This window comes from Gobio gobio (genome assembly GCF_949357685.1).
Source record: "Gobio gobio genome assembly, chromosome: 20".
In the NCBI taxonomy this organism is placed as follows: Eukaryota; Metazoa; Chordata; class Actinopteri; order Cypriniformes; family Gobionidae; genus Gobio; species Gobio gobio.
Genome location: NC_137113.1, coordinates 50,143,225 through 50,168,224, shown reverse-complemented (window position 1 = coordinate 50,168,224; position 25,000 = coordinate 50,143,225). Strand labels below are relative to the sequence as shown.

At 45.8% G+C, this 25,000-nt stretch overlaps 2 protein-coding genes across 2 annotated transcripts in view; both read left to right on the top strand.

Moving 5' to 3' along the window:
* Positions 1-19,386, top strand: part of LOC307143693 (shisa family member 6) — a gene marked incomplete at both ends in the record, with an annotated part of 108,707 nt that extends 89,321 nt beyond the window's left edge. The window contains 4 exons of the mRNA XM_079845441.1: positions 549-611; positions 7,161-7,181; positions 7,691-7,843; positions 18,584-19,386. Coding sequence (XP_079701567.1) covers positions 549-611; positions 7,161-7,181; positions 7,691-7,843; positions 18,584-19,386 — 1,040 coding nt within the window. The remainder of the gene's footprint in view (positions 1-548; positions 612-7,160; positions 7,182-7,690; positions 7,844-18,583) is intronic.
* Positions 1-25,000, top strand: part of foxk2a (forkhead box K2a) — a 605,865-nt gene that overhangs the window by 269,539 nt on the left and 311,326 nt on the right. The gene's annotated exons all lie outside the window — the stretch shown is intronic.

Here is a 25,000-nt window from a genome sequence, read left to right as displayed (position 1 = left end):
TCCGCTGTCCTGTGTATCTGTCCTGACTCGAGCACACACACACACACACACACACACACACACACACACACACACACACATCATGAGGATCCGCTGTCCTGTGTATCTGTCCTGACTCGAGCACACACACACACACACACACACACACACACGCACGCACGCACACACACACACACACACACACACACACACACACACATATCATGAGGATCCGCTGTCCTGTGTATCTGTCCTGACTCGAGCACACACACATACACACACACACACACACACACATCATGAGGATCCTCTCCTGTGTATAGCTGTCCTGACTCAAGCACACACACTCTCACACACACACACACACACACACATCATGAGGATCCGCTGTCCTGTGTATCTGTCCTGACTCGAGCACATGTTCTGTCCTCATGCTCTCAGCTCTGTGGAGTGTGTGTGTGTGTGTGTGTGTATTGATGTGCTTTCCGCTGAAGGCCACACACTCTGGGTTATAGTCGATCATGCTCGCCGTTATTTCCCGATCAAACCTGTCATTGCTTTCTCTGCAGGAGCCCATCAACATAATTACAACCATCTCGGCCTCGGTAGCCCGACACGAACGCCTAAAAATGGTAAGGACCGGTTCCGCATCTAACAGCCCATCTCTCAGGAATACACTGATCATGTGTGTGTGTGCATGCCTAAAGACCAACTGAGCAGCTCAGTGGCATCGACCATCATCTTCATCATCTTCATCATCTTCATCACGTTAAGAGAAAGCCCCAGACCCTTGAGTTAGCGTTCACAGCTGGTGTGAGTCCTGCGCTGAAGCCGAAGCTTCTCGTTAGCGCTGATTAAATCTCTGCCTCTGGTGAAGAGCTGGAGTCTGACTGGGAGAGCAGGAGTCTGACTGGGAGAGCTGGAGTCTGACTGGGAGAGCTGGAGTCTGACTGGGAGAGCAGGAGTCTGACTGGGAGAGCTGGAGTCTGACTGGGAGAGCTGGAGTCTGACTGGGAGAGCAGGAGTCTGACTGGGAGAGCAGGAGTCTGACTGGGAGAGCTGGAGTCTGACTGGGAGAGCTGGAGTCTGACTGGGAGAGCAGGAGTCTGACTGGGAGAGCAGGAGTCTGACTGGGAGAGCTGGAGTCTGACTGGGAGAGCAGGAGTCTGACTGGGAGAGCAGGAGTCTGACTGGGGCTGGTGGAGTCTGACTGGGGCTGGTGGAGTCTGACTGGGAGAGCAGGAGTCTGACTGGGGCTGGTGGAGTCTGACTGGGAGAGCTGGAGTCTGACTGGGGCTGGTGGAGTCTGACTGGGAGAGCTGGAGTCTGACTGGGAGAGCAGGAGTCTGACTGGGGCTGGTGGAGTCTGACTGGGAGAGCAGGAGTCTGACTGGGGCTGGTGGAGTCTGACTGGGAGAGCAGGAGTCTGACTGGGAGAGCTGGAGTCTGACTGGGAGAGCTGGAGTCTGACTGGGAGAGCTGGAGTCTGACTGGGAGAGCAGGAGTCTGACTGGGAGAGCTGGAGTCTGACTGGGAGAGCTGGAGTCTGACTGGGAGAGCAGGAGTCTGACTGGGAGAGCAGGAGTCTGACTGGGAGAGCAGGAGTCTGACTGGGGCTGGTGGAGTCTGACTGGGGCTGGTGGAGTCTGACTGGGAGAGCAGGAGTCTGACTGGCGCTGGTGGAGTCTGACTGGGAGAGCTGGAGTCTGACTGGGGCTGGTGGAGTCTGACTGGGAGAGCTGGAGTCTGACTGGGGCTGGTGGAGTCTGACTGGGAGAGCAGGAGTCTGACTGGGGCTGGTGGAGTCTGACTGGGAGAGCAGGAGTCTGACTGGGAGAGCAGGAGTCTGACTGGGGCTGGTGGAGTCTGACTGGGGCTGGTGGAGTCTGACTGGGAGAGCAGGAGTCTGACTGGGAGAGCAGGAGTCTGACTGGGAGAGCAGGTGTCTGACTGGGAGAGCAGGAGTCTGACTGGGAGAGCTGGAGTCTGACTGGGAGAGCTGGAGTCTGACTGGGAGAGCAGGAGTCTGACTGGGAGAGCAGGAGTCTGACTGGGGCTGGTGGAGTCTGACTGGGGCTGGTGGAGTCTGACTGGGAGAGCAGGAGTCTGACTGGGGCTGGTGGAGTCTGACTGGGAGAGCAGGAGTCTGACTGGGGCTGGTGGAGTCTGACTGGGAGAGCAGGAGTCTGACTGGGAGAGCAGGAGTCTGACTGGGGCTGGTGGAGTCTGACTGGGAGAGCAGGAGTCTGACTGGGAGAGCAGGAGTCTGACTGGGGCTGGTGGAGTCTGACTGGGAGAGCAGGAGTCTGACTGGGAGAGCAGGAGTCTGACTGGGAGAGCAGGAGTCTGACTGGGAGAGCAGGAGTCTGACTGGGAGAGCAGGTGTCTGACTGGGAGAGCAGGAGTCTGACTGGGAGAGCTGGAGTCTGACTGGGAGAGCTGGAGTCTGACTGGGAGAGCAGGAGTCTGACTGGAGTCTGACTGGGAGAGCAGGAGTCTGACTGGGGCTGGTGGAGTCTGACTGGGAGAGCTGGAGTCTGACTGGGAGAGCAGGAGTCTGACTGGGAGAGCAGGAGTCTGACTGGGAGAGCAGGAGTCTGACTGGGAGAGCAGGTGTCTGACTGGGAGAGCTGGAGTCTGACTGGGAGAGCTGGAGTCTGACTGGGAGAGCTGGAGTCTGACTGGGAGAGCAGGAGTCTGACTGGGAGAGCAGGAGTCTGACTGGGAGAGCAGGAGTCTGACTTGGAGAGCAGGAGTCTGACTCGGAGAGCAGGAGTCTGACTGGGAGAGCAGGAGTCTGACTGGGAGAGCAGGAGTCTGACTGGGAGAGCAGGAGTCTGACTGGGAGAGCAGGAGTCTGACGGGGGCTGGTGGAGTCTGACTGGGAGAGCAGGAGTCTGACTGGGAGAGCAGGAGTCTGACTGGGGCTGGTGGAGTCTGACTGGGAGAGCTGGAGTCTGACTGGAGCTGGTGGAGTCTGACTGGGAGAGCAGGTGTCTGACTGGGAGAGCAGGAGTCTGACTGGGAGAGCTGGAGTCTGACTGGGAGAGCTGGAGTCTGACTGGGAGAGCTGGAGTCTGACTGGGAGAGTTGGAGTCTGATTGGGGCTGGTGGAGTCTGACTGGGAGAGCAGGAGTCTGACTGGGAGAGCAGGAGTCTGACTGGGAGAGCTGGAGTCTGACTGGGGCTGGTGGAGTCTGACTGGGAGAGCTGGAGTCTGACTGGGAGAGCAGGAGTCTGACTGGAGTCTGACTGGGAGAGCAGGAGTCTGACTGGGGCTGGTGGAGTCTGACTGGGAGAGCTGGAGTCTGACTGGGAGAGCAGGAGTCTGACTGGAGAGCTGGAGTCTGACTGGGGCTGGTGGAGTCTGACTGGGAGAGCTGGAGTCTGACTGGGAGAGCTGGAGTCTGACTGGGAGAGCTGGAGTCTGACTGGGAGCGCTGGAGTCTGACTGGGAGAGCTGGAGTCTGACTGTGAGCGCTGGAGTCTGACTGGGAGAGCTGGAGTCAGACTGGGGCTGGTGGAGTCTGACTGGGAGAGCTGGAGTCAGACTGGGGCTGGTGGAGTCTGACTGGGAGAGCTGGAGTCAGACTGGGGCTGGTGGAGTCTGACTGGGAGAGCTGGAGTCAGACTGGGGCTGGTGGAGTCTGACTGGGAGAGCTGGAGTCTGACTGGGAGCGCTGGAGTCTGACTGGGAGAGCTGGAGTCTGACTGGGAGCGCTGGAGTCAGACTGGGGCTGGTGGAGTCTGACTGGGAGAGCAGGAGTCTGACTGGGAGAGCAGGAGAGCAGGAGTCTGACTGGGAGAGCAGGAGTCTGACTGGGGCTGGTGGAGTCTGACTGGGAGAGCTGGAGTCAGACTGGGGCTGGTGGAGTCTGACTGGGAGAGCTGGAGTCAGACTGGGGCTGGTGGAGGATGGATCCCTTTCCCACCCCACGGCTTCAAAGGCTCCTGATGGATCTGTGCTTGCATTGACACCGCATGAGACGATCCGACCCCGCTGTGATTCATAAGGGCTCGCGTGGCACGCAAATAGATTTGCATTTTGTCAAAACACACACACATACATAATAAATAACCCTTTTCTGCCTCAACGGAAATGTATTTCTTTGTGAATTTGAGTCACAATGATAAAAAAATACATTTTTCACAAGTTCACACATTCATCAAATTAAATAGAGTAAAGATTATTTGGCGTGCTGTCCCCCATGACTTTCTATTATTGAAGAACAACCTGAACTATGACAATATATTTTGTAAAATAAGTAATTAATAACAGAGAAAACCCTGCTGACAATCAATCAATCAATCAAAATGAAACGGTAACGCTCCACTGTGTGATATTTTCCCCCATCTAGTGGTGAACTTGTATATGACCATCCAGTGAATATTAGTTTCTGTTCCTCTCAATTCCGATTTCGTTTTATCTCCTACGGTGGCCGATTTAGTCCAAGATTAACATGGCTTCCAGTTCGACCTCGTCCACATTCGTCACGGTGCCATCGAGTGTTAAAACACCAAAGGCCAAGCTTGAATTTACGGGTATGTCCCTCTTTGGCTAATGTACTTTCAAGATGGAGGAACAACATGGCGACCTGCATTCGAACCCTCACCCGTATGTGTTTACAATGGCATATTATAAACTTACCAGAATACTTTATTACTTGAAAGAAGTAAATATACATTAATGAGCACATATATTTTTGAAAGAACTAAGTGTTTTTAGCTAAGAATAAACTAAAAAAGTTACACAATGTAGCTTTAAATGAGCCTATATTACTTCCATTATTATAGAATCAGAAAGAAAATCATAATTGTTGGTCTTTATTGATAATTCACACTGAAATGAATGATGATTTATGCTTATATTTCCCAAAGCGCACTCTGAGTCCTGGGGGTTTGAGCAGAATGACATACAGTCAAACCGACATTTCTTCAATATTCTCACATTATCACAGATCATTCACTATAGTTTAAAATATGACAAGAACTCAAATATCACTAATTCATCTTGATAATGTCTCTTTGATAGAAAGGGATGTCATGGATTCAATCAACCAATCAGATGTTAGATTTAAAGAGGTGATGAACTGAGAAATCAACTTTCCTTTGAGCCTTTGATATATAAAAGTTAATGGTGATATAAGAATATCCTGTAAGTTTCATAGCTGAAAACGTCTGTGTTAGTCAAAGAAAAGCTTTTATTGACACCAGACCCAGATCTCAGAATATGTTGACGATTGACGTAATAGGACGCAGAAGCTCCGCCTCAAGCCCCGCCCACCAACTCGTGGAGCTAAACGGGTCGTGCTACCGAGCAATAAACATGCCGGTTCCAGCTCACGTGTGTAAGACATTGCTCGTTTGTTCGCTTCATTTAACCGCGGATTCGTTTGTAAACAAGACACAGGTGGAGACTGGATTTGCAGACATATTGTCCATAACTGTCCCTAACTCTACCCTTAAACTTACCCACACCACCACACCTGTCCCTAACTCTACCCTTAAACTTACCCACACCACCACACCTGTCCCTAACTCTACCCTTAAACTTACCCACACCACCACACCCTTCCCTAACCCTACCCTTAAACTTACCCACACCACCACACCTGTCCCTAACTCTACCCTTAAACTCACCCACACCACCACACCTGTCCCTAACTCTACCCTTAAACTTACCCATACCACCACACCTGTCCCTAACTCTACCCTTAAACTTACCCACACCTGTCCCTAACTCTACCCTTAAACTTACCCACACCACCACACCTGTCCCTAACTCTACCCTTAAACTTACCCACACCACCACACCTGTCCCTAACTCTACCCTTAAACTTACCCACACCACCACACCTGTCCCTAACTCTACCCTTAAACTTACCCACACCACCACACCTGTCCCTAACTCTACCCTTAAACTCACCCACACCACCACACCTGTCCCTAACCCTACCCTTAAACTTACCCACACCACCACACCTGTCCCTAACTCTACCCTTAAACTTACCCACACCTGTCCCTAACTCTACCCTTAAACTTACCCACACCACCACACCTGTCCCTAACTCTACCCGTATCCCACCTCAATATCAGCAAAGGTGTTTTGCAATACAATTTGAACACAGCAAGTACATTGTACTTATTTTTGGATGTAAGTACATAGTAGTTAAGGCCACCTAATATAAAGTGGGGCCACATGTTTTTATATGTGTTAGTATTGCGTTGTTACAGATGGTTTGATATCTATTGATTACACACTTCAGCACGCGCTCACAGGCTGGAGATGCTGTTATTGGTTTATTCGTGATCAGACTCAGACTTGTAACACCAGCTCGCAAAGCCCAAAGTCCCGGGGTGTGCTTTTCAGACGGGCTATAGTGAAATAACATTCCTTTCTTGCGCGCATGTGTGTGTGTGTGTGTGTGTGTATGTTTCGCGGTTATATCCACTGATGATCGGGTGAAATGATACAGAAATAACATTCCAATCAGAGAGCCTCAAAACCAGGGCAGAAAATAGCCTATAACTGATTCATTATGATGTTTCTGAATGTAAAAAACACACACACGTCATAAGTTGACCTCAGACAACATATATATATAAAAAGCCAGTTCATGTCCCCTTTAAGAACACTATTAGATAATACCAGTGTAGCTCAACCAATGAGCAAGCAATGCGTCTGTGGGGTCAAAGGTCACATTAGCTATTAAAGAACAAACACTTCATGTCAAAGTGTCTGAATCATCATCAGTTTCACTGCTCGTCTCTGTATGAAGAGTTTATGGGTGTAATGTCTCAGTTGACTTTATTTTGCTGTCCTCACATCAGAAATGAATTATAGTGTCCCACTAGAGAAGCATCAGATCTGTGTCAGAATCGTGTTTGGTTTGATTGTATATATGCAGTAAATGAAGGCGGATTGAGACGGGCTCACACTCACACACTCACACACACCCTTCAGCCATCACATCATTCCTCACACTGTAGCTGTGAAAACCCTCTCGCCGTCCGGGCATTGTTCTCCACAGCTGGTGCAAAATGCCGAAATGCCATTTCACGACGCTCCATCATTACAAGAGCTCCAAAACCCAGAGCATCCCGTCCCCAACTCTATTTCATTTGCTCTCTCCACATAGTGCTGTTATTGAACTGCGTTCTTTTTCCCTTGAATTGACCAGCTCACAGATCTCTAAGGCACGGTAAGTTATCTTCCCAACCTCATTGATTCTCTCTCTTTCCTCTTCCTCTTCCTCCTCCTCCTCCTCCTCCCTCCAATGAAGATGAATGTTTTCCACTTCACACTCCACAGCTGAACCCCAATGCATGTACTGAGCAAGTGCAGTTGTGTTGCTCGTCCTCTGTATCTCCCACCGTCCATCCGTCCGTCCGTCTCTGGAGTGTTGTCGCGTCTCATTCTGCTGCGCTGGCCGCGGCTCTATTTATAAACCGGGCCTGATCCTCGGCCTGGCGTGACGGGCACGAGGGGTCGGCACACACACACATCACATCACATCATCAGTCACCACACCCGATGAGACGGCCGATTGGTCCGCGACGCCGTGACTCTTGTCTTTTCAGAGCCACTAAATCCCAGTCCAGAAGTTCCCATCATCCTTCCACACAGTAATGTCTTCCAACATGTCAAGTGTGCTGAATTTGTGATTTTGATCCGTTAAAGATGCGATGGTCTGTTTTGTCTTGCCCGCAGAAAGCACCCGGATGAACAGTATCCTCACCTCACAGACCGAGCCATACGATCTGTCCTTCTCTCGCTCCTTCCAGAGTCTCTCTCATCTCCCCCCTTCCTACGAATCTGCCGTGAAAGCTGACCTCAACAAATACTCCTCACTCAAGAGACTAAGTATGTGCCAGTGTAATGTCTCAGCTCTGCTAATGATCTTCCTCTAGTCGTTCAGCCCTCTCCGTTTACTTCATGATCAGTCAAGTCATCAGTTACATACAGAAATAAAGTCGCAATCGTGAGATAGAAAGTCAAAATCAGAAGGAAGTCGTTAGAATTTACTATTTGCAATTAAAGGGTTAGTTCACCCAATTTAATTTAATTCTGTCATTAATTACTTACCCTCATGTCGTTCGACACCTGTAAGACCTCTGTTCATCTTCGGAACACAAATTAAGATATTTTAGTTGAAATCCGATCGCTCAGAAAGGCCTCCATTGGCACAATGCACTTTACACTCTCAAGTCCCATAAAAGGTACTAAAGACTAAAGTTACAAAGTCCATCTCACTACAGCGGCTCTACAATAACTTTATGAAGAGACGAGAATAGTTTTTGTGCACAAAAAAACCCTAAATAACGACTTATATAGTGATGACCGATTTCAAAATAATGTATCATGAAGCTTCAAAGCGTTATGAATCAGCGAGTCGAATCATGATTCGGATCGCGTGTCAAACCGCCAAACTGCTGAAATCAGTTGACTTTGGTGATTCAAACCGCTGAATCAACTCACTGATTCATAACGCTTCGAAGCTTCATGATGCCTTGTTTTGAAATCGGTCATCATGATATAAGTCGTTATTTAGGGTTTTTTTGCGCACAAAAACTATTCTCGTCACTTTATAAAGTTATTGTAGAACCACTGTAATGAGATGGACTTTGTAACAACGTCTTTAGTGCCTTTTAAGGGTCTTGAGAGTGTAAAGTGCATTGTGCCAATGGAGGCCTTTCTGAGCGATCGGATTTCATCTAAAATATCTTCATTTGTGTTCTGAAGATGAACGGAGGTCTGACGGGTGTCGAATGACATGAGGGTCAGTAATTAATGACATAATTTTAATTTTTGGGTGAACTAACCCTTTAACAATTTTGTTAATACTTTACAAGTTTCCATTTTTTAACAATAGTTGGTAACACTTTATTTCACTGATACACACGTTACATAGCCTGGTCCTACTAGACTCTCGTTCATTTCATTCTGGAGCGTCTTGACAAGCGTTAACTTCCTTGAATGTGGGAACTCTGTTGAAGAAACTATTGGATCTGCCATAACCAATCGCTAACGTTTGGTCATGACGTACGTCATCGTTCTCAGCCACTCCTTCTGTTCGCTGATTGGACCGGTTAAAATTTGACCGGAGAATATACCGCAATCCCAGACGGAGTCCTGAAGGAAAAGGAAAATTGAGCCGGAAGACGTAGGAGGGCGGAGCCAGGCTACATATAGTTACTATAGTAATAACAGTCAATTACGCATAGTTACATGAAACTAACCCTAACCCTAATTATAAAGTAAGTACATGTAGTTACTAAAGGTCCTTTCACACTGGATGCGTTTTTTGACGCTCAAATAATTCACGTAATGGTTTTATTTTGGATCAGCTGTTTGCTTCCACACTACGTTTATTTTGTACTTCGATGTCAATGTTTTTTTTTACTTTCGAGGCATCAGAAAAGGCTGTCCCATACAAGGAAGCATTTCTCACGAGATTACAGCTCCTGTGGGAGCACATGCAAGGCGCTGTGGCTACACACAACGATAACATCCCCTTTTGAGTTAAAACTTATTGATTTTTTTCTAAACCTAATTGTGTCCGCGACTATGGAAAGTGAATGTGTTGCCGTCAGTACGACTGTGGCACGTTTACATTGTGACTGGCAACATCGTAATATCAACACTTGAACAGGACAATGAGTGACTTGATTTTAAGAGGACAGCTCACCTTAAGCAGACGCTGCTCTGGATCGACTGGTTCCTGAAGTGTGTGTTTGTCTCGTCAGATGCGGTGCCACTGTCTGGAGGAGCTCCTCAAACTGTCCCACGGACATTCGAAAGTAAGTGCGGACCCGGCCATGATAAAGTTTTACACGATTAGCATACTTCAGACTCTCTGTTCTTTAAGACTAGGTGCACCCAAAACCATCTTCTCAGTCTTTTAACTACTTAAGCTCTGGGACCTTTTTTTGGATTTCCGCCTGGATTTGTCCGACCCAAATTGAAAAGCTTCAAAAGCTTGAAAAGTCTTACAATTGTGGTGTCATTTTACAGGAAACCCTCTGAAGTTTCATAAAGCACTGCTAAAAGTGATAAACATGTGAGTATATGTTGTCTGAGCTGTAATAACCCCCCAAAAAAGAGGCGCTTTTTGATTGTTTGGTTATAAATTAATTGTTGAAAGTGTGTAACTCAGGCCCTGTGAGCTCTAGCACCCTGCAGACAGTTTGGGATGTAAACACTAGATTACAGAAAATACTGGGAGAAGAAGTGTGTGTGGATCATGTGTGCAAGATTTATACAAATGGACCTGAAGGGAGGAATATTACACCCCCCCATACTCATATACAACCAAACAATCAAAAAGCGCCTCTTTTGGGGGGTTTATTACAGCTCAGACAACATATACTCACATATTTATCACTTTTAGCAGTGGTTTATGAAACTTCAAAGCATTTCCTGTAAAATGACTCCAGTATTGTGTGTTTAGAGACCCTGTGTGTGTGTGTGTGTGTGTGTGTGTGTGTGTGTGTGTGTGTGTGTGTGTGTGTGTGTGTGTGTGTGTGTGTGTGTGTGTGTGTGTGTGTGTGTGTGTGTGTGTGTGTGTGTGTGTGTGTGTGTGTGTGTGTGTGTGTGTGTGTGTGTGTGTGTGTATGGGAAACTTTTACATTTGGGTCGGCCAAATCCAGGCAGAAACGGTCCCAGAGTAATTTAGTGTAAAAAGTTACTGTGTGTCAAACAAATGCCAAAGTGATGCACATCTGCAGAAAGTAGAGACTCTAAGCTTTCATATGAGGTCAGAGGTCAGAGCTCCTCCACAGATATTTAACATGTAAAGTATATACTTGATGATGTCATTCCGGACCCAGTACCGGGTCCGCAGAGTTAAAGTGGTTAAAGAAAATTAAAAGCTCGTCTTCACTGGATGACGAAGTGTCCGTGTTTTCTCAGCTGTTGTTGTGAATGTTGGAGCTCTGAAACGTCACAGACGTCGCAAATTTGCGTCACGGCTGATTGGAATGATTTTGACGCGAACTATTCGCACGCAAAGTATTTCGCGGTTTCCGTTACTTATCCAGTGTGAAAGGGCCTTAAATATTACTCAGTACTTAAATGTATAATTACACATTAAAATAAAGTGAAACCCTATAGTTTTATGGATATTTTGAAATAAGGTCACAATTACAGTTATGAGAAAACAGTCCCAAATGTGAGATATAGAGTAGCAAATAATTTTTGTTGTATTTGTTGTAACTACTGTAACGTTTAGTTTGCTGATGTTCGTTAATGCAACAATGAACTGCACTTTTACAGCATTCATCCATTTAGGTCAAAGTTAATTTGTATATTATATTATGAATGAACAAATGAACAGTGATAAAATATATAGTTATAAATGAAATCCTGAAAACATGGTTCATTCAGGCACTGTATTTCTGTGGATTTTTCTAGCGTTTTAAGATTCAGAAAGTCTGGAGGGCTAGCAATAGTCTGTTAGTATGGGCGATCCAGCATTTACTCAATGCACATGTGATGGTGACGAAGGAAAAGTGATTGAAGCAGTCGGACCGTCAAAAGCTTCTCCTGCAGAGTCTTCTCCACTCCATCATGTCAATCAGCACGTTTTATTTCCGTCCGCTGCGCCAGCTAATCAGTAATCAACATTCGAGCATGATGCATTGTGTCGTAAACACACTGCGGCTTCTATATATCGAGTAAACTCGCTGTACATGTAACCGGAGGGAGTCGTGGCTCTCCGCGGAGATGAGATCCTTCATTTCAGCCCATCAGGATGTTCTCATTCTTCCTCAACAGGCGGCGATTATCCACTAACACAGGTTGGATCTGAATCTGATATCACTGAGTAAAGCTTTCTCGTGGCCTCAGCCCTATCGTATTGATTCAGCTAGTGGCAGGTTCTTTTGCTGTGTAATAAGGTCTCAGCTCATTATATTCCCTAAGTGAAGAGTAAATTCCCCTGAGGCTTGTGTAATTGCATAAGGAACGCTCCAGATCCCTCCCGGCCCTGAACCCGGCCGAGGCTGGGAAACTGACAGGGCTGTTCATCTGCAATTCTTACGCGTCCACCAGCGAAAACATGCAATCATACACTAAACTCTTCATGGCAGCAGACCCTCCTTCATCCTCCATCCAGTCTCAGATAAGCAGGTTATTTGTTGTCGGGTGTAGCCGAAAGGCTTAGCTGTATCTTTTGGAGCTTCACTGGAGACAGATCGTGTTCTGGCGTTTCTCTCCATGAGTATCTTCCTCTTCAGATGTTTATTCTGCTAATATCCACAAACCTTCAAAAGGAGACTCCTTTATGAAGGGAGATTAATTGAATCTGTAATCACCATAAACAGATTATGTGCCATTAATTTCCCCAAATAACAGTGCTCGTCCTTTCGGCGAGTGCGAGATAAATGGAGCTGTTTTATCTCCTAACAAACTGAATCTGATCCTCTCAAGAGACGTTGTTCGAAATGTCCCACAAATATGACTGCCACTACCTCGGGCTGTGAAATATTGTGCACTTTTTTATTACTCACAAACCTCTCATCACAGTCATTCGATTAATTCTCACTTAAAGAAAGATTTGTGGCTGTAATTTTGTTTGATACACTACTTTATTGCATTGACTTCGATATTACTGGGCTCTAAATGTGTGGAGAAATCTATCAAGTGTAACTGAGACTCAAGGACATCAGCCTCCCCAGATTGTATTCATTACACCTCGAGCGGAGGATAATTTCATTATTTCCAGTTCCAATCCTGCGGTGCGTTACAGTACAGCCGCTCGCCGTCCGGACGGTCATGGACGTGTCTGAAGCTCTCGAGCTGGATACTTTAGACAAAAGAAAGTCTCTCTGGTTTAAAGTGTCTTACTGCACACTATCCATTCTGACAGGTCAATCATCATGCGCTGTAGTACTTCTATAGATCCGCTGGATCAATCGCGTTCTTCTTCTGAGGTAAATCCAGGGCTTATTCCTCACAGCGTGTCTTCTTTCGAACTCGATGAAAAGCAGAAGAATGGAGAAGTTTGAAGTTTGTTTATCGAGGCGATGGAGGCGTTTACAGGTCCGCACGCCTCCCGTGGAGGATTAGCACCTGGGTGTGCTCACATTACAAATAACGAGCTCAGACGGGACAGATTGTACAGTTTCATACAGATTACATAAAAAGAGAACATTTGTTTTCGAACTTAAGGCTTTCTAAAAACATCTCACGTCTGTGTGGCAAGTATTCGCAGAGTTTCGTTTCATTTTTGTGACGTTTCAGAAAGAAGTTCGAGACTGAGATGCAGAAAGCACTTGTTGTTGTTCTTGTGAGTGTACACATATAAAAGTAGATGTAAATGTTTTATTCATTTCTGTAGGAGAAAAGTTATTTTTGCCGTTATCAGGAAAAAATGCAAGTGATCGCGCCGGCGCGTTCTTCGACCCCTGAGGGTTAGGCTGCTTTCACACTGGACGGTTTTATTTTTTGATCAGCTGTTTGTGTAATGAGTGCTTCCACACCGAACGCAAATGTGCTGTGACAAAAAAACGATGTTTATTTTTTTCTCTTCAATGACAATTTTTTTTTTTTTTACTTTCGAGCCGACAGAAAAGGCTTCAACCAATCACAGACAAGGAAGCAAAGATAGCGATTACTTAATCTTTTGAGTTAAAACTTCTTTGAGTTAACTAACTTCTAAAGCTAATTGTGTCCGCGACTATGGAAAGTGAATAGCCGCATTTTTTTTTTTTTTTTTGTCAGATGCTTTTATCCAAAGCGACTTATAGTGCCCTTATTACAGGGACAATCCCCCTAGAGCAACATGGAGTAAAGTGCCTTGCTCAAGGACACACTGGTGGTGACCGCTGGGATCGAACCAGCAACCTTCTGCTTATCAGTTCAGTGGTTTAACCCACTGGACCACCATCTCACTGCATTTCCACTGTTGGGCAAGTGCGATCCAGGGCTTTCATCGGGCCGGGCTGGGCTAATTGCCTTGGACCTGTAGCACTGAGCCCAAAACCACGCAACGTTTCCACTGTCGGGCCAGAAGCTCTGCATCGCTTCACTAAAACACGCCTCTCTGGAACAACGTCACACAAATCCATCATCTAATGGATGTTTATCAGAAAACTAATCAGAAAGAAATCACTGGAAACGAGCGAGATCGCAAAACCTCTGTGATAAAAGCAGACGTTTGTTGGCATTTTTGTTGTTCACTTAAATATTTAAAACCCAAGCATCAATGTTTTACCACAGTTTTACAATAATACTGTTCATAATATATGAATTTGTCGAGATTGTAGATTAGTCACAAATAATAAAGTGGTATTTATCATTATTTCACACAAGAAAGAGGACTCATACTTATTCAGTGGCGTCTGTTTCTGTGTCGTTGTAGTCACAGCACAGTAGGCCTGTTTCACATTTAGAAAGAACGATCACTTCTACATATTTTCCAACAAAAATACGACCTGAGCCGCTTTAGCACTCTCTCCAGTGACGGTCCCAAAACAGTTCTATTTTCAGTCAGAGAAACAGCGAGGAAGCTCACGAAAAACCGGAGTTGCTTTATTTTATATGCGGAGCTAAATATGGATATCAGACAGTCCGTTATAAAGAGACGAGACGCAGACACATAGGATAGCCTATATCAGTGGTTCCCAAACTTTCCCTCTTTCTAGTGTTTGACACCTGTCAAGCACACCCACCACCTTACTTTCGTTAAACATCACATTTTCAATAGCAATAACTAAATACAAATATTCACGGTTTATTAGAAAACATCAGCATTTCAGTTATATATATAAACTATTGCTTCGTACCCTTTTTAGTGAGATGGATGGGCCTGCATGTTTGCTCACAAATCATCAAAATTTGGGGTAATGGATGAGTTTTATATATGAGGGCTTTTGCTGTTAGCTAAAACTTCTCCACACACTGCACCAAGTTTTTTTTATTGTACTATTTTATTGTTGTTGATTTTTAATTAAAAATAGACTAATAACGAACAAAAAAAATAAACATTCGTTTGAAAGTAATTAAAGAGGAAATTATGAGGTAAGCAATATCATACGAGCAAGAGTGCTATTCTCCAGAGTAGCCGATATCAGCACGATTGCAAAATGCGATATTCATTTTATACAACAGTTCAATAAACAACAAGTTGTCATTTTTTTACAGTTTTGCTCTATTTTTCCAACAAAAATAGATTCAAACAAAGTGTAGGTTTCGTTCTCGAATAATTCACCGTTTTTGAACAGTCGGTTAGAACGAATTAGTGGAATGATTCTAAAATCCATTACGGCGCCAACTATACTGGTAGTTTTATAGTTTCATAGGCCTGGAATAATTACAATTTTCCCAACATTTCATATTTCTATAATTAAAATATTATATTTAGAACATAAATCTAAAAATCTCATGACATTATTTAGGCAATTGTAATTACAGTGCAAGTGGATTTTGATAAATGGTAAGATGGATTTTGTTGATACTGATTTCATTCAATTCTTATAACAGCCATAGTGTATCGTGGTAAATAGTGAAATTACTTAACAAGATGGTCAACAATATGTAACGTTATTTTATAACCCTAAAATGTGAGCATGCATTTTTGAGAACACCAAGGAAAAAGCATGTTCTTTTCGTCTGTTTGGATCCTTCAAACACAAGTTTGCACTGCCTGTTTGGTTGACCTGTTTAGCCTAGACGTTAATAAGGTGCGTTTTGTCCGACTCATAACTCATAGCTTATATTTACCATATAAGCGGGCGTTCTTAACGCACGTTTTTAAATACAAATCATGCGTCGAGGACGTGCGCTTTGATATAAAAACACGAGTCAAATGCTGTCAAATCGCACGCTTTTGACGTGTCAATGCGGAATCAGACGCCCACCCAAGCGTAGGCATGAACACTTTGGGTGTGTCTCAATCAGCTCCCTATAGCTCAGCAGTCAGGGCACAGATCAGGACATAAGTCAATGGCCTGACTCCCTGATCAGTGCCCTGACTACTGAGCTATAGGGAGCTGATAGAGACGCACCCTTTGGCTCGGCGCCAGCGCCCCCGCCAGGCGCACCCACTCGCGATATTCCATTATTACCAAAAATTCTATTATGGAATCTTATGAGGGTGCCTACTCTAGCCTGTTAGTCCTCTAAAATGTTATATAATATTGAGGAAATACAGAAATGATTTAGAAATGCACAACAACAGCTACATATAGAAAATACCAAAAAATTAACAAAATAAAATATTTTTATACCATCATTTTATACCACCCCCCAAGGTGCCAAGGTCCTGACCCTAACCCTAACCCTAACCATATAGCGCATACCCACTTTTTGCGCCACTGGTTAGCCCCCATGACGAGGCCTGATCAAGCCCCGGAAGTGACAATGGAAACGCGGCTGGCCCTGGCACGCACTAGCACAACCCCTTTTGGCCCAACAGTGGAAATGCAGCTAATGTGTGGCCGTCAGTACGACTGTGGCACGTTTACATTGTGACTGGCAACATCGTAATATCAACACTTGAACAGGACAATGAGTGACTTGATTTTAAGAGGACAGCTCACCTTAAGCAGACGCTGCTCTGGATCGACTGGTTCCTGAAGTGTGTGTTTGTCTCGTCAGATGCGGTGCCACTGTCTGGAGGAGCTCCTCAAACTGTCCCACGGACATTCGAAAGTAAGTGCGGACCCGGCCATGATAAAGTTTTACACGATTAGCATACTTCAGACTCTCTGTTCTTTAATACTAGGTGCACCCAAAACCCTTTTATCGGTCTTTTAAAGAAAATTATCTGTGTTTTCTCAGCTGTCGCTGTGAAGTTTGGAGCTCTGAAACGTCACAGACGTCGCAGATTCGCGTCACGGCTGATGTGAATGATTTTGACGCGAACTATTCGCACGCAAAGTATTTGCTTTCCGTTATGCGTCCGGTGTGAAAGGGCCTTTAGATGCTGTGTGCAACCATGTTATTTCCTAGTGAAGCAGGATATTCAGTGAGAAAAGAGTAGGATGGGATTTGGTTTTATCCATTGACAACTACTGTATGTTTTTATATCAGAATTGACCCAGATGCTTGAAAAGCCAAAAGTAGTTTCAGGGGCAAAATCAGTAAGACCTGGGGCTTCATTTATAAAGACATGCGTATGATGATCCTTAAACGGTTAGTTCACCCAAATATGAAAATTCTGTCATTAATTCCTCACCCTCATGTGGTTGGACACCCGTCAGACCTCCGTTCATCTTCAGACACAAATGAAGATATTTTAGTGTAAATCTGATGGCTCAGAAAGGCCTCCATTGGCTCAACTTTACACTCTCAAGACCCTTAAAAGACACTAAAGACTAAAGTTACAAAGTCCATCTCACTACAGCGGCTCTACAATAACTTTATGAAGCGACGAGAATAGTCTTTGTACGCCAAAAAAACCTAAATAACGACTTATATAGTGATGACTGATTTCAAAACACAGCATCATGAAGCGTCGAAGCGTTATGAATCAGTGAGTCGATTCATGATTCGGATTGTGTGTCAAAACCGCTGAATCGACTCGCTGATTCATAACGCTCCAAACCGCTGAATCAACACGCTGATTCATAATGCTCCGAACCGCTGAATTGACTCGCTGATTCATAACACTCCGAACCGCTGAATCGACTCGCTGATTCATAACGCTCCAAACCGCTGAATCAACTCGCTGATTCATAACGCTCCGAACCGCTTAATCGACTAGCTGATTAATAACGCTCCGAACCGCTGAATCGACTCACTGATTCATAACACTTCGATCCACTGAATCGACTCGCTGATTCATAACGCTTCGAACCGCTGAATCAACTCGCTGATTCATAACCCTCCGAACCGCTAAATCGACTTGCTGATTCATAACGCTCCAAACCGCTGAATCAACTCGCTGATTCATAATGCTTCGAACCGCTGAATCGACTCGCTGATTCATAACGCTCCGAACCACTGAATCAACTCGCTGATTCATAACGCTCTGAACCGCTGAATCGACTCACTGATTCATAACGCTCCGAACCGCTGAATCAACTCGCTGAATCATAACGCTTCGAAGCTTCATGATGCTGTGTTTTGAAATCAGTCATCACTATATGTCGTTATTTAGGGGTGTTTTTGCGCACAGAAACTATTCTCGTCGCTTCATAACGTTATTGTAGACCCACTGAACTGAGATGGACTTTGTAACTTTAGTCTTTAGTGCCTTTTAAGGGTCTTGAGAGTGTAAAGTGCATTGAGCCAATGGAGGCCTTTCTGAGCCATCGGATTTACACTAAAATATCTTCATTTGTGTCTGAAGATGAACGGAGGTCTGACGGGTGTCCACCAACATGAGGGTCAGTCATTAATGACAGAATTTTCATTTTTGGGTGAACTAACCCTTTAATGTGAACCTACGACAGCTTCCCAAAATGTTCCCATGAATGATTTATAAAGCGTCTGCATGCACAAAAAGTGCATCTCACAGTTCATCTTGAGCACCTACAGGACGCCCACATCGCTGTTGTGTTTTGTAAATGAGCGCCCAGGAACATGCATTGGCAAGTAATCTTGTTTTCAGGTTGACTTGAGTACTGTGACACTTACACTGCTTGTGCTTTTACACAGCGGATAAGGACGTCGACGACTACTACAGCAGGAAGAGGCATCTTCCAGACCTAGCGGCACGAGGGACTCTTCCGTTGCACATGATGAAGATGAACCAGGAGTCTCAAAGCAACCATCAGCAGGCCCAGCAGCAGCAGCAGCAGCAGCAGCAGCAGCAGCCGCAGCAAGCACCCCGCCAGCGTCCCCGCAGAGTTCAGAGGGCCATGTCCCAGGACCGCGTGCTGTCCCCCGAACGCAGCCACGCCCAGGAATACCCCATCTCCCCCTACAGCATGTCCCCGTACGGCGGACGCATCCTCTCCGACGAGCAGCTCCTGTCGGCGGAACGCCTGCGGTCCCACGAGCGGCTCATCTCGCAGGACCGCCACTACTCGCAGGACCGGATCCACGCGGTGCAGGACCGCCTCCACTCTCAGGAACGCCTGCATTCCCAGGACCGCCTCTACTCCCAGGACCGCCTCTACTCGCAGGATCCGCTGATCTCTCCCGACAAGATGATGTCCATCAAGCGCTCCGGGTTCCACAGCGACAAGTCCATGTCCAGAGCCATATCGCACACGGACGTGTTCATGCCCACCACGCCCGTCCTGGACCGCTATAAGATGACAAAAATGCACTCCCATCCCAGTGCCTCGAACAACATCCCACAGAACACTTCCACCATGAACCAGACGGCCTCCAAGAGGCAGGCCTTCGCCTCCCGCCGCACGCAGACGATGGAGCAGCTGCACTACATCCCGCAGCAGCAGCAGCAGCACCACCACCACTACCGCACAGGGAGCAAGACCGAAGTGACTGTTTAACCGTTCGGGAACTCTCCTGGGAGCGTGCAAGAGCCAGACTAGTCTCAGATCTGGACCTTTCCAGCAGTTCTTCAGTAACTGACCCAGCACCAGCTACTCTAGAGTCAATACCCAGACCATCCTGTGTGCATTTCCACTCATTTATACGTGTTTGTTGATCACTAACAAGGAAGGACTCGCTTGCCAGATTCTGCATTCGTAAGGGCTTTGCATGGGGATTCGCAGACCGAGTCAGAAGAAAGAAGGTATGGACATGGAACAGAACTGTAGAAATTTATATATAAATACACACGTATATATATATATATATATATATATATATATATATAAATACAAATACTGTTTGTACTTCCGGTCCTAGTCAATAGCTTTAGAAGTTCTTATGATGTTCGCGCACTTCTTTTGGTGCCTCTACGGAAATGTTCCACTTCAACAACGAAACGTGGTTTTGTGGGTTAAAAAGCACAATCAAGTAACAGTTTGGTTCTGTTTTGCTCATTCGTTCTGTGGGTGATGGCTAGCATATATCAGTTTGTTCTTCAATTAATGGCCATTCATTCTTTTGCGAAGATGATTGTAAATAAGCTCTTTTAGCACCAGTAAATGGACGAGTCTGCTCTGGTTGGCATTTGTATTATTGTAGTTTGATTTTTAGAGATTCAAGACTTCTTCAGAACTATAGACAACCCACTAACCCAGTGTTGGACCATTTAAAGTAATATGATACTGTATGTGCGTCTGTTCAAATGTGTTTGTAGAATGAGAATCGGGCGAAAGTTGCTGAAAAATAAGACAACTGTTGATTTCTGGCTGTAGACTGTGTTGCAGTGACTCACAAGACAAATGAGTATATTATGCTTGTTGTAGTAGCTTCAAATAAACCGTCCTTATTTTTCTAAACGTGAACATTTATTTGAAAAAGGTTCATGTGCCTCAACAAACAATGCAATATTAAAGAGCTCCAGTCTAATAGTCTATGATATTGGGTGGCTGGATTCAGGTGATAAGATACACACACACACTCAGATACCCATTTTTAAGAAGAAGAAAACTGCTGTCTTTTTATAGAACAACTGAAAGGAACTTGCGTAGAACACAAAAGGAGAATTTGACACATTTAACTCCGCAAGTGTTTTCAAAAAAAGTTGCTAGCCAGCGCCAGTATTTTTGGCCATTTTCACCCAAATAAATTCCCAGACTGTTTTGTGTAATATATCAAAAGAAAGAACATAGCCTCTGCTTTGAAACTAGCCTTATTCTAGCTTCATGCATTCTTTTTTTTATCAACACTTAGTTTCATAAATAAGCAACATTTTGAGCAAAAAGCTGAGAAAATCAAGTTGTCAAATACTTCATCCAGATGGGATTCAGAGCGATGATCAAACACAGATGAATCCATCAACACCCCAAAGCTTCAGTCCTAGAGCTCATTCAGTGACATCTGGCCATTTTGATTTATATGATGTTTAATGTTGATGATCGCATTATTTTACAAATGCATTTGCTGACATATGAGATCGCTTGTTTCTGCTTCTTCTTTGCCTGTGCTTTGATCCAGAGATTCTGTACTTGAAGATGCGTAATAGCACCTCCTTTACCGTATTCCCGGGGAAATAGTTAATAAATGACAAACAAGTCTTATCAAAGCCACAATATTCCAAGCGGATAGCTTCATGGGATAGCTTTGTTGAAGAACATGTTCAGTTGAGTTCATGAGAGAAGTACCGATGTTTGGTTTGTGAACAAAATGTTCTAATGAGTCATTAATTGAAGGGGTAAGGTTTGTTATGATACTTGTATGGAGTTGATCCTGAATACTTCAGACCCTGTTCATGGTTATAGTCTGGAAAAGAGCGGCCAGCGCATCATTCAGAACTTCTCCTTTTGGGAAGAAATAAAGTTCAAACTCTCATTTTCAGGTGAATTCTCCATCCCGCCATATATTTCACCAGCTCTCTCTTTAGGCCATTGCTACATGACAACCTCGCCTCAAAGTCAGGAAAGCAGTTATTCTCATTTAAAGGGGTTTTGGTATATTTAAAACTCATGTTACGGTTTAACTTGGGACACACCAGTCTGAGAGAACAAGAAATGCAATTACTCACACCTAGAAATCAGAACGGCACGACGAATCATCACGTCTCCCAGCAGTGCTCCCATGCAGAGACAGAGAAAGCCAACATATCTGAAAACTAACCAGCCAAATATGCTTCGGCGACTAGGTGATATATTGGGTTATTTTATCATTTTTTGGGACATGTGAATTAATACCCGCTGCTTGCGTCCCAGCCGGAGCTGGAGAAACCTCCTTTAAATTCATTGAACTTCAGGGGTGAAAATGCAATTCTCACACACAAACAAAGCCTTTTGCATTTGCATTCCTTATTTGCAAGAGCTTTAGGGGTGAGACGGACTCACATCTGCGTTCCTCGTTCCTCTCTTCTTCCCTATCAGCATTTAGATGAGAATATGACACTTAAATGGAGTCTGTGTAGCAGATTGGCAGTAAAACCAGACGCCAAAGCTTCCACTGTGCGCAAATGGCCACCGACTAAAACATCGCTCACATATGAAATAATGAAAAGCCCTCCAGGTCTCTGCTTCTGAGAGCAATGTCTTGTTCAGCCAAAACGCAATGTTTCCTGCTAAAATTTTCATCCCGCTAATGTTGAGGGATAAGGCAGGCTCTCCCTGTATGAATCTGAAACATTATTCGTCAATTATTTACCGTCTGTCAGTCAGAATGGCCGAGAGATGCTTTTTAACCGCAGTGGAGGGAGACATGCTTCTGAAAAAGGCTTTTTGTATCAGAAATGGGTGGTTTAGCCTTTAGCTGTGCTCTACTGAAAACACACTGACTTTCCATCATTCTCTTAAGGACTCTCATAAGGCTTGAATACACCACATAAATCTTCATATTCCACACGGTACTTGTGAGTAATATAGGCAATGGTGCATTTCTAAAGCTTTTAAAGAAAGAGAAGTGGCTCCGAGCGCTTCCATTAAGTTTACAGTTTGCTCTTGTCTCAAATTAACATATTTCAGAAAGCCCGAGTGAAGAAACGCCACGATTCTCTGTAAATTAGCATACAGGCTGCTTTAATATTACATATACTGCACCATCGCCGGCTCTCGTGTAAGTCATTTCTCAAGACTGACCTGTAGCCTAGCAACCAACGTTTCCCATGGAAAATGATTAAAGCTCCTTCTTTAGATTCTGAGCAGGAATCAGGGCTCTGATAGATTTCTGCCCTTCCCAACAGTGCTAACATGCCCTGTGTGATGTCAGATGTGGACGGTGGCGTGTGACGTGTGCCTTACATGACGGATGCAGATGTTTGACCTAACTCAATATCAGCTTTTTCTTTGTAACTTCAACACGATATTATATTTATAAAGGTCCAGTTCAACCACAAATGACATCATGCCATGTGACTGTCTTTCTTTCAGAACACAAAAGTGACCCTTTATATACACTATATTGCCAAAAGTGTTGTGCCGCCTGCCTTCACTCACACATGAGCTTTAATGCCATCCCATTCTCAATCCGTAGGGTTTAATATGGAGTCTCAGCTCTAACAGCTTCAGCTCTTCTGCTCTTCTTTCCTCAAGGTTTAGGAGTGTGTTTATGGGGATTCTTCATTTGTGATGTTGGACGAGAAGGCCTGGCTCTCAGTCTCCGCTTTAATTCATCCCAAAGCTGTTCTATCGGGTTGAGGTCAGGACTCCAGTTCCTCCACCAAACTCCTCATCCATGTCTTTATGGAGACGCTTTGGGCACTGGAGCAGTCATGCTGGGACAGGAAGGGGCCGTCCCCAAACTGATCCCACAAAGTTGGGAGCATGAAATTGTCCAAAATGTCTTGGTGAAGCATTAAGAGTTCCTTTCACTGGAACTAAACCCTAAAAACAACCCCACCCCATAATCCCAAATCAGGCAAGTCCCGTTCTTTGGCAACCGCCAAACCCAGACTTGTCCATGGGATTGTCAGACAGAGAAGCGTGATTGGTCACTCAGAGAACACGTCTCCACTGTTCTAGAGTCCAGTGGTGGCGCGCTTTACCCCACTGCATCCCACGCTTTGCATTGCTCTTGGTGCTGTAAGGCTTGGATGAGCTGCTCGGCCATGGAAACCCATGCGTGTGTGCACCCATGAAGCTCTACACACTGTTCTTGAGCTCATCTGAAGGACACAGAAGTTTGGAGGTCTGGAGCTCTTGACTCTGCAGAAAGCATGTGCTGACCCCGCTCTGTGACCCTCAGCATGTGCTGACCCCGCTCTGTGACCCTCAGCATGCGCTGACCCCGCTCTGTGACCCTCAGCATGTGCTGACCCCGCTCTGTGACCCTCAGTATGCGCTGAGCCCGCTCTGTGACCCTCAGCATGTGCTGACCCCGCTCTGTGACCCTCAGCATGCACTGACCCCGCTCTGTGACCCTCAGCATACGCTGACCCCGCTCTGTGACCCTCAGCATGCGCTGACCCCGCTCTGTGACCCTCAGCATGCGCTGACCCCGCTCTGTGACCCTCAGCATGTGCTGACCCCGCTCTGTGACCCTCAGCATGTGCTGACCCCGCTCTGTGACCCTCAGCATGCGCTGACCCCGCTCTGTGACCCTCAGCATGAGCTGACCCCGCTCTGTGACCCTCAGCATGAGCTGACCCCGCTCTGTGACCCTCAGCATGAGCTGACCCCGCTCTGTGACCCTCAGCATGCGCTGACCCCGCTCTGTGACCCTCAGCATGCGCTGACCCCACTCTGTGATCCTCAGCATGCGCTGACCCCACTCTGTGATCCTCAGCATGTGCTGACCCCGCTCTGTGACCCTCAGCATGTGCTGACCCCGCTCTGTGACCCTCAGCATGTGCTGACCCCGCTCTGTGACCCTCAGCATGAGCTGACCCCGCTCTGTGACCCTCAGCATGAGCTGACCCCGCTCTGTGACCCTCAGCATGTGCTGACCCCGCTCTGTGACCCTCAGCATGAGCTGACCCCGCTCTGTGACCCTCAGCATGAGCTGACCCCGCTCTGTGACCCTCAGCATGCGCTGACCCCGCTCTGTGACCCTCAGCATGCGCTGACCCCGCTCTGTGACCCTCAGCATGCGCTGACCCCACTCTGTGATCCTCAGCATGTGCTGACCCCGCTCTGTGACCCTCAGCATGTGCTGACCCCGCTCTGTGGCTGAGTTGCTGTTGTTCCCAATCGCTTCCACTTTGTTATAATCCCACTAATTCTGCCCATTCTCTCTCTAATGTGTGTAGAAGCGTCTGCAGGCCTTGTGCTTGATTTATACACCTGTGGCCATGAAGAGATTGAACACCTGAGGGCCGGCACAATACTTCTGGCTATGTAGTGTGTGTCTTAAAATATAGCATGATACTTCAATGGTGTCTAGTTTTATAAAGAAATGTCAAAATGTGGTTGCTTGAGAATGAGCTTGAGATCAGACATCAGCAAAATCCCTCCAGTGAGATTTTAAGGTAATAGAAAGTGGCTCGTTAGCATTGATGTGACAGCGGTCCTGACGCTGTATAATGAGCTGTATCGTGACCAACTTGATTAATTGCTTTCACCAATTTACCCTTCATTTAATCATGGACGGCTGCCA